At 45.1% G+C, this 10000-nt stretch overlaps 1 protein-coding gene across 1 annotated transcript in view; it reads right to left on the minus strand.

The window, feature by feature from the left end:
• Positions 1-771: 771 nt before the first annotated feature.
• SLC35B1 (solute carrier family 35 member B1) overlaps positions 772-10000 on the minus strand; it is a 63833-nt gene continuing 54604 nt past the window's right edge. Inside the window, exons 9-10 of the mRNA XM_089674493.1 lie at positions 4607-4760; positions 772-1007 (exon numbers count right to left, since the gene is read on the minus strand). Coding sequence (XP_089530619.1) covers positions 955-1007; positions 4607-4760 — 207 coding nt within the window. The 3' untranslated portion in view covers positions 772-954. The remainder of the gene's footprint in view (positions 1008-4606; positions 4761-10000) is intronic.

Consider the following 10000-nt stretch of genomic DNA (forward strand, 5'->3'; position numbering starts at 1 on the left):
GTACAATCATACTAGTGAATCCTCCACCATGACCAATGCATTTACAGAGAGGATTTAAGAGGATATGCCTATTCAGGTCCTAGTGAGGGCTGAGGTTTCTCTTTTTACCCCCCCCCCATGTGACAGCACGGTCATGTGAGGACGACGAGTAAGTCACAAGATCCTGGGATCCTTTACCTCCTACGACAACCGGAATAAGATGAGAAGTATATGCAGCAGGAGGTGTGAGCATCAAACTGAACCTGTTGATTTATTCTGCATGAAAGAACAGGTTCACTTTAAGCATTTCTTTGCAAGTAAAATATCCACATAATATATCCTCCAAAGGAACAATAACCACAATAATATTAAAAAATACACACTGTTGGTAAGATCTCTTAGCTGTTTCACAAAAGGAAGAATTAAAAAAAAATAAATAAATAAAATTAAAAAAAGAGGAGATTGGAACTGTGCAGCCAAACTTCATCCTTATGTTGGGCAGGTCTGAACCAGGAAAAAAAAAAAATCTCACCTCCAAAGCAACAGAAGCTTCCTCTATTCTGCTTTATGTAAACTGATAATGCAACAGCGGGGCAATCCACAGACACATTTTCAGGATGTCAGGCCATGGCCCATATTAAACGGGCTCTTCCATTGCGAGGAAAGGCAAAAAGTGTTAATCTGGTTAGATTTAATGATCTGAAGAGTACTGCAGTTGAAAGCAATATAGATTCCTCCTCCCGTACATCGGCGTTCTCTTAAATTATACAGAAGTGAAGGCAGTGAGACATATTCCATCTTGTCTGTCTTTTAATACACCCACGCTACTCCAATAAAAATTTTCCCTTCCATCATCAATAAAATATAAGTCAATGTTACATGTTTCTAGTAAAAAAAAAAAAAAAAAAAAGTTACAATATAATTAGAAAGCTGAATGAGGTCTGATTACGTCATGTGAAGGCTCCCGGTAAAGGATCAGTGGGACGGCTTTTTGGATCCTTTGCCAAATTTGGCATCCAGTCCTAGACCTGCGGGAAAAACAAAAACGCAATGCGGTGAGTATGACAGGAAGAGAGTGGGCATAACACGTGAGTTATACAGTCACATACTATGAGTACATGACTATGGCTCATTGTCGCAGGGTGACTGCCAAGTCCGACTGGCAACACATTACTTAATCCCCCCTATTCCAATCACTTAGCAACAAGGCAATTATGTGAGCACATGGTCATTCTTCCTACGGCAAAGGGCAATTCCACTGTTTAGAATGTTAAAAAATATTTACCTGCCTGTTATTTGCCCATTGCCCTAAAGGCATGGGGGGGATTGAATCAAAAGCGTCTGAGACAAACTTTGTCACACCCGGAGTGCAGCCATCTACTTTTTTGATTTTCAAAGTCGTGTTCAAAAAATAAAGATCAAAGCTGACTGGTTGTTACAGGTAACGGCATCAGTTGTCATAGAACAATGGAGATGCAGACAGGATGAATGTAAACAAGGCAATGTTTACACTCGCATGGGCCTGTCAGGATGGCGCTCTAAGAGGTTATATTTGTAAAAGCTGCTTCGTGTCCCTGTGTGTATTGAAGGGGATCTAAAGTCAAAATCAAAATAAAAAAGGCCTACGCACACGCAGACCAATTATCCCAGAAGAGCCATGCAATGTCTCTTCTGTAATAAAATACAATGTACCTGCCCGCTCGCAGCATGCTGTACCTGCCCGCTCGCAGCATGCTGTACCTGCCCGCTCGCAGCATGCTGTACCTGCCCGCTCGCAGCATGCTGTACCTGCCCGCTCGCAGCATGCTGTAGATTGTACACTGAGCTGCATTACCGGCTTAGTGCCTGGGTGACTGAACGCCACTACATGCAAGAGAATTATGCCATCCCCTGCTGCCCATTCAAGGCAGCCAAAAACCAACACCAGGGGGAAGCCAGGGAAAGGATGATGTCGCCAACTATGGACTTTGCGGATGTTGGACTGCTGCTGGGAAGTATTCCAGACTTTAGATCTGCTTTAAAGTAGTATAGCCAAAGGTCTTTTGTTCCTACTTCTCCTGTGGTCAGAGGAATGCACTTAGCTCTGCGCTCCTGCAACCCAGATTCAGCTGACAGCGGGCTAAAGTCTGCTGTTGGCTGAAGTCACTCCGCTGTTCCATACTCTGGAAGGATCCTGACTTTAATGCTGGGATCTACTCTGATGCCAGTACGCCGCTGACAACCTGAGCCAGCTACCCCTGTCCACTCAACAGTCCAGTGAGTGCTGGAAAGGCAGAACAGAGTGCGGTGACTGCCAGTCACTGCTCTCTGCTCAGAGCGGACCGGAGAACTGAGCAATCAGTGGTCTTTGATTGCTCAGTTCTCAGTCTTAGAGGTGGTGGGGGGACCGATGCTGCACGCATCCAGGTGAGTATGTTTATTATTTTGAAATCCCACAATCCCCCAATGTCACTGCCCCACCTCTCTACCTCATCCAATCAGAGAACACTTTGCATTCATTGAGGAAATGTTGCTGGCTTCTTGTGCTCAGAATGCAGGAGGCCAGCTGCTCAGTATGGAACCTGGAAACAAGTGGAGATCACTGTAGTAGCAGTCTCTATTTCGGTGATTTTCAGCTTTGAGGGGCATCGGCCAGGTATGGCATATACATAGTTACATTGGTCCAGGCTGGACCAATGTAACTATGTATAAAATATCCATACCTGGAATTCAGCTTTAAAGTGTTACTAAAGCCCGGACCCCGCATTCACTATATCTGGTCTCCCCGGACCCCGCATTCACTATATCCGGTCTCCCCAGGACCCTGCATTCACTCTATCCGGTCTCCCCGGACCCTGCATTCACTCTATCCGGTCTCCCCGGACCCTGCATTCACTCTATCCGGTCTCCCCGGACCCTGCATTCACTATATCCGGTCTCCCCGGACCCTGCATTCACTATATCCGGTCTCCCCGGACCCTGCATTCACTATATCCGGTCTCCTCTGGACCCTGCATTCACTATATCCGGTCTCCCCCGGACCCTGCATTCACTATATCCGGTCTCCCCAGGACCCTGCATTCACTATATCCGCTCTCCCCGGACCCTGCATTCACTATATCCGGTCTCCCCGGACCCTGCATTCACTCTATCCGGTCTCCCCGGACCCTGCATTCACTCTATCCGCTCTCCCCGGACCCTGCATTCACTCTATCCGCTCTCCCCGGACCCTGCATTCACTCTATCCGCTCTCCCCGGACCCTGCATTCACTCTATCCGGTCTCCCCGGACCCTGCATTCACTCTATCCGGTCTCCCCGGACCCTGCATTCACTATATCCGGTCTCCCCGGACCCTGCATTCACTATATCCGGTCTCCCCGGACCCTGCATTCACTATATCCGGTCTCCCCGGACCCTGCATTCACTATATCCGGTCTCCCCGGACCCTGCATTCACTATATCCGGTCTCCCCTGGACCCTGCATTCACTATATCCGGTCTCCCCGGACCCTGCATTCACTATATCCAGTCTCCCAGGACCCTGCATTCACTATATCCAGTCTCCCAGGACCCTGCATTCACTATATCTGGTCTCCCCCGGACCCTGCATTCACTATATCTGGTCTCCCCCGGACCCCCGCATTCACTATATCTGGTCTCCCCCGGACCCTGCATTCACTTTATCTGGTCTCCCCGGACCCCGCATTCACTATATCTGGTCTCCCCGGACCCTGCATACACTATATCTGGTCTCCCCGGACCCCGCATACACTATATCTGGTCTCCCCGGACCCCGCATACACTATATCTGGTCTCCCCGGACCCTGCATTCACTATATCCGGTCTCCCCGGACCCTGCATTCACTATATCTGGTCTCCCCCGGACCCCGCATACACTATATCTGGTCTCCCTGAACCCTGCATTCACTATATCTGGTCTTCCACAGTACACACTACATGGAAATGCAATTATTTTAGTAAACAAACTGCAAAATACCTTTTCTCATCAGCAGTTAGAGCAGTCTTGTGACTTCTATCAGTGTCCAGTTGGGCACTGATTAAAGCTTGTAGGGGGAGTTTTCATTCTCCTCTCACTGCCATGGAATTGCATAACCCCTTACCCTCTGTCTGGACAGCGCCGATTGGCCTTTTACTGATCACATGCACCCTCCCAAAAAAAACCCCAAAAAACTCTCTAGCAGTACACACCAAACTGAGCATGTGCAGAGTGTCCCTGAGGCTCTGGTCTATCAGGAGATGAAATGGGGTAAGTGGAAGAAGGGGAGGATCAGGGAAGACAGGATCAAACATCCTTTTTACACAATGCAGAGGATTAACCCCTTACGTTCCATAGTGAGTAAAGCAAGCATGCTTTGCTGCATATGACTGATTTCACAGTTGTGGGTTCAGTAACACTTTGAAAAGATCATGCTCACCCCCAGAACCCTGTTAAGCAACAAGGCAACCAAACTGCTCATTTCAGTATCCCATTCAGCACAGTGAGAATAAAGGGGGGGGGGGGGTGATTGATCTCAAGACTGAATGGCTGGGAAAAGTATCAGTACTGAGGAACTTATGGGGAAACAACTAACTCTCTGTTTTCCAAAAAACAAAGAAGTGGATAAAGATGGAGGTTCAACATGCTCACCCAAAAACACCAGGAACGTCCCGACCCACTGTAAGCTACTGATGGGATTGGAGAATATGAGTACCGAAGCCAAGATGGTGAAGAACTTCCGGGTGGTTGTGATAATGGAACATGTCAGGGGACCAAAGTACACCACGGTCATAAATATGAAGGTCTGAAATGGAAAGAAAAGTCACAATTTAGATTTCCAGGACTGTGAAATAAAATATTACTAACACGGGGGAAAAAAAAATAAAAAAAAAAAGTTTGATGCCCATCAAGTTCAACCTCTCACAGATCCTGAAATTTTGGCCCATTATAAAGCAAATCCACACCCGAGAAACTTTAACCCCTTGCCGCCGACGTCACACAAATATGCGGCCTCACAGAACTGGGCTTTTTTTCCGTGGGGGCCGCATATTTGCGTACCCATCTTTCTGCTGGGAGCACTGCCAGCACAAAGACCGTGGTGCCACTGAGAGCTCCGGGTCCCCGTTCTAACGGTCAGGATCCGAGACTCCCGATACTGAGTCACATGATCACAGTGATAGCCTCTGAATGGCTATCACAGTGATCAGTCACTGTACAGCCCGCCCCCCTTGAGTTTTCTTCTCTCTATGAATGGAGAGAGATACATTGTATCTCTCTAACTCCTGGCATAGAGGGGGGAAAAAAAGTTTGTACATGCCCCGAGGAACTTTGCCTATTGTAACACAGGAGGAAAAATATCCATTAATATATTATTCCCCCAAAACAAAAACAGCTTACATAGCCCTGGGAACGGTCTACCGATCCCCATGTGACAGTGCTGTCCAATCACTAAGCACCAGCTCTATCACATGCTCCACACCTGGACGTACTGAGCATCTTCTTTAATACTGAACAGACCAGTGGGGAACCAAGGAAAAAAAAATGACTATATGCTGCTGGGGAGTACAGCATTTAAGAGAACATGTCTCTGTTCCCTGCATTGGCATTGCTTTAACCACTTCCCGTCCGGCCCATGTACATAAACGGCCAGACGGGAGAAGTGCAGGAGTGGGTGGCCGTTTGTAAATGGCATCCGCATTCACTGCCTGTGCACGCTCCCTGGGAGCAATTCGATGACCGATGTGTCCTCCGGACACCGATCGTTGTACGGGACCTCTGTGTGAGGTCCCGATTCATGCGATCACTGATTGGCCAATCAGTGATCACAGGAACAGTAGTAAGCAAGATATCACTTCCTGACATCATTGCTTACTATGTGTGAAATCTGTGAATGATCACAGAGGTCACATGGTACAAGGCCATTCACAACAGCCTTGTACCATGTGACAAGCTGTGACCAATCACAGCTCACACAGTACTGCTCAATGGCTGAAAGAATTCAGCCAGAGAGAAGGAGAAATGATTGCTTTTACAGCCTTTATGGGTGTAACAGCAATCAGTGTAAAAAAAGTGGCTAAATGGTTAGCACTTCCGCCTGGCAGTACTCGGGTCGCTGGTTCAAATCCCAACCACAGCACCACCTGCCTGGAGTTTGCATGTTCTCCCTGTGCCTGCGTGGGTTTCCTCCGGGTGCTCCGGTTTCCTCCCACTCTCCAAAGACATGCTGGTAGGTTAATTGGCTCCTGTCTAAATTGCCCCTAGTATTTCTAAGTATGATTGTGAGTTAGGGACCTTAGATTGTACGCCCCTTGAGGGTTACAAAATATATGTACAAAATATATGTAAAGCGCTGCGTAAATTGATGGCGCTATATAAGTACCTGAAATAAATAAAATAAATAATAAAACAAAATCTTTTATCACCCCCACAAGCAGTACAGTGTCACTATGGTGACACTGTACTGCTAGGGTGACAGTATGTTAAAACAAAAAAAACAAATAATATAAAAAAAAAAAATAAACATGTAAAACTTTTTTTGAAAAAAATATAAATTTTTGGTTATAAAACTAATTTGGGTTATTTTTTTTTTTTACTAAAAAGATAGATGAATACATTTTGGCCAAGATTTATGAAGAAAGTTTATTTGCAAAATTTTATAAGAAAAACCTTTTTTTCAAAATGTTTGGACTTTTTCATTTATATAGCAAAAAAATAAAAATCCCAGTCATGAATAAATACCACCAAAATAAAGTTTTATCTGTCTAAAAAAAAAAAAAAAATGCTAAAAAAAATTCATATGGGTACAGTGTTGCATGACCGCGCAACTGTCATTCAAAATGTGAAAGCACTGAAAGCTGAAAATGGGCCTGGACAGGAAGGGGGTGAAAGTGTCCGGACAGGAAGTGGTTAAAACTACAAATCTACATTTTTGGAATGCATTTACAAATATATGTAAGAATATGTTAATATGACTTTTTTTATATATAAAAAAAATCTGAAGAATAAATTTAAAAAAATATATATTTTTAAAATATATTCTTCAGATTTTTTTTTTTTAGCAGTCATTTTAAAGGGGAGCTCCACCCAAAAGGGGAAGTTCCGCTGTAAGGACTGCTCCCCCACTCCCCATTAAGGATTGGCACCTTTTGGGGGTGGAGTGGGTACCTGAATTTGACAGGTACCCGCTCCCACTTCCGGTCCGATCGCCTTGGCCTCCCTCCCACGTGACAGGTCCCAGAAGACTACAGGACCATTCATGAAGCTCAGCGCTACTCGCGCATGCGCAGTGGGTACCCGGCTGTGAAGCCGCAAGCTGTCACATCCGGGTGCCCACACTGAAGATGCCGGCCTCCTGGAATACAGGACGGCCGGTGAAACGGGCTGCAGGGGACACACCACGGGACCGAGTGACAGGTAAGTGGCTGTTTTTTTAAAAGTCAGCATCTACAGTTTTTGTAGTTGCTTTTATTTTTTGACAGCGTGAGTGGAACTCCGCTGTAACTTATATATATTTGTAAATGCATTCTAAAAATGTAGATTTGTATTTTAAAAGACATACAGTATATTTGAAAAGTATTTTTAAAAATATATATGTTGTAATAAAAACCTCTCTCTCTCTCTCTCTCTCTCTCTCTCTCTCTCTCTCTCTCTCTCTCTCTCTCTCTCTCTCTCTCTCTCTCTCTCTCTCTCTCTCTCTCTCTCTCTCTCTCTCTCTCTCTCTCTCTCTATATATATCTCTATATATATATATATATATCTCTATATATCTATCTCTCTCTCTCTCTCTCTCTCTCTCTCTCTATAGATCTCTCTCTCTCTCTCTCTCTCTATATATATATATATATTGAAAGTGCCCGGACTTGAAGTGGTTAAACTCAATTATTGATTTTGCTGGGAAGCTTCATCCCTAACTAGTATCGTAGTTGCGGGTGACCACCTATGAACTCATAATTTACAGCACTGGTCCGTACATATTCTTCCACCATAGAACCTGCCACTGGGCTTTTTAGATGTGTATAGGAACATCAGCAGCAAATCTTCTAATGCAGCAATAATGGAAGCAGCAGGGGCAGCAGAGAGATGGGAACAGTGGGGGGACTTCACCGCAGGGCCATTGAGGTGGATATAAGAGTTTATTTTCACTGTCTGTCTGTACAAACAAAAAAATCTATTGCTTTCCTGTGGACATTTTCCAGCATATTCAGAAAAGGTCTTGCATGTTGCATTTTAATTCACATGGCTCTGCATGTATATGCATTTAGATGACATTTCTGAGTAGATACAAATGCTTGTAATGAGTTTTCAATTTTGCCCTTCACACCGTGAGGTTTATTTACTAAAACCGGAGAGTGCAAAATCTGGTGCAGCTCTGCATAACCAATCAGCTTCCAGGTTTTATTGCCAAAACATAATTGAACAAGATGAAGTTAGAAGCGGATTGGTTAGCATGCGTAGCTGCAGCAGATTCTGAGTGCTGCAGTTTTAGTACAGCTATGCCTGTGCATTTACCTGGGTTTAGGTGCGGCCGGTTTAGCTGCATTTAGAGAAAATGGAAACCAGTGCGCCCAGGATCTGATCAGAATCTCTAAACGCATGTAAACGAGGAACATCTAAACGCAGGAAAGAGTGATCTGGGCAGCATACTTCCTGGATCACTTCTCTTGCAATTAGAGGAGTTAAATGAAGGAGTTCCAGTGTGAATGCATAATTATAGTGAGAATAAGCCCCAAAGGGTAATTCCACTCTAAAGTGTAACTAAAGGCAAACGTTTTTTTTTTTCATTTTGGATAGCATAAGGGAGTGTTAAAACCCTTGTCATGTTTTATTTTAGCCATCTGTGTCCCATTGGGGAGATTTTCATTCACTTCCTGTCTCCTAGCCAAAGCAGGAAGTGAGAGGAAACCTCTCCAAAGTGAGGGAATCCCAGGGTTTCTGCAGAAGTGTTCCCAAACACTTGTACCTGAGATTTGGGATTTATTTATTTATTTATTTTTTCAATTTCAATGATAATGGCAAATAGAGAGAGTGAATATCCCTAATGGGGGAACAGACAGCAATAAAGATTGATGGGGTTTTGTTTTGTTTTTTTTTATTTAAAAAGGGAAATGGGGGATTTAAAAAATAAACATTCTACATAGGTAGATGAGGCATTGATCTGATAATACATCTGTCCCCTGCCTTCTCTGCACGAAGAACTGAGCAATCAAAGACCGCTGATTGCTCAGTTCTCGGGCCTGTTCTGAGCACAGAGTGGAGACTGTCAGTCACCGGCTCTCTGCTGTGTCCCTCCAGCGCTCGCTGTAGCACTGGGCTGTTTAGGGACAGAGTGGCTGGCTCAGTACCCCAGCGCTGTGTGGAGAGGCTGAGCCAGCTGCTTGTAAAGCATCTGGGTGGATCTCAACATTATTGTCAGGATCCCTGCATGCAATGCCTGGACTGGCTCTGTGACGTTAGCTGACGGAGGGCTTTAGCCCACTGACAGCTGAATCTGGGTCACAGAAGAGCAAAACTAAGTGCACGCCGTGACCCACAGGAGAAGTATGGTCAAAAGAGCTTTGACCATACTTCTTTAAAAAAGCAAAAACAAGAAAAACAAAGGGTTTTGCCTTTTGTTATATTTAAAGTGATAGTGTCCTGATCCCTGGGCATGCAATCCCAGTTAAAGGTAAAGGTCTGCCTAGTCATGTGACCACAATGATTAGATGTCACAGTGGTCGCATTATCAGGAGCTGGTCCCACCAGATCCGCATCATTAATACAGGTCGAAAGCTCAGTCGCTGTGCTGGGAGTACGCAGAGAACATGCTCAGCACAGAAACCTCCGCTGCCCATAAACACATATGTGCGGCATGTGGGCGTAAGAGCCTACTAGTTTTGCCACCATACATATTCATTACGTGGACGGCAGGAGGTTAAATACATGCCTCAATGTAGCCCCATGCTAAAATACCCATCTTTAGACTTGCTTCCATTTTCTTCACTTATCCCTATAGAGCAGCCTTTCTCAACCAGGGTGCCCAGGCACCCTGGGGTGCCTTGAGGTTTC

The sequence above is a fragment of the Staurois parvus genome, unplaced genomic scaffold, assembly GCF_062004578.1.
Source record: "Staurois parvus isolate SC_StPar_1 unplaced genomic scaffold, SC_StPar_1.0 ptg000151l, whole genome shotgun sequence".
NCBI classification, from domain to species: domain Eukaryota; kingdom Metazoa; phylum Chordata; class Amphibia; order Anura; family Ranidae; genus Staurois; species Staurois parvus.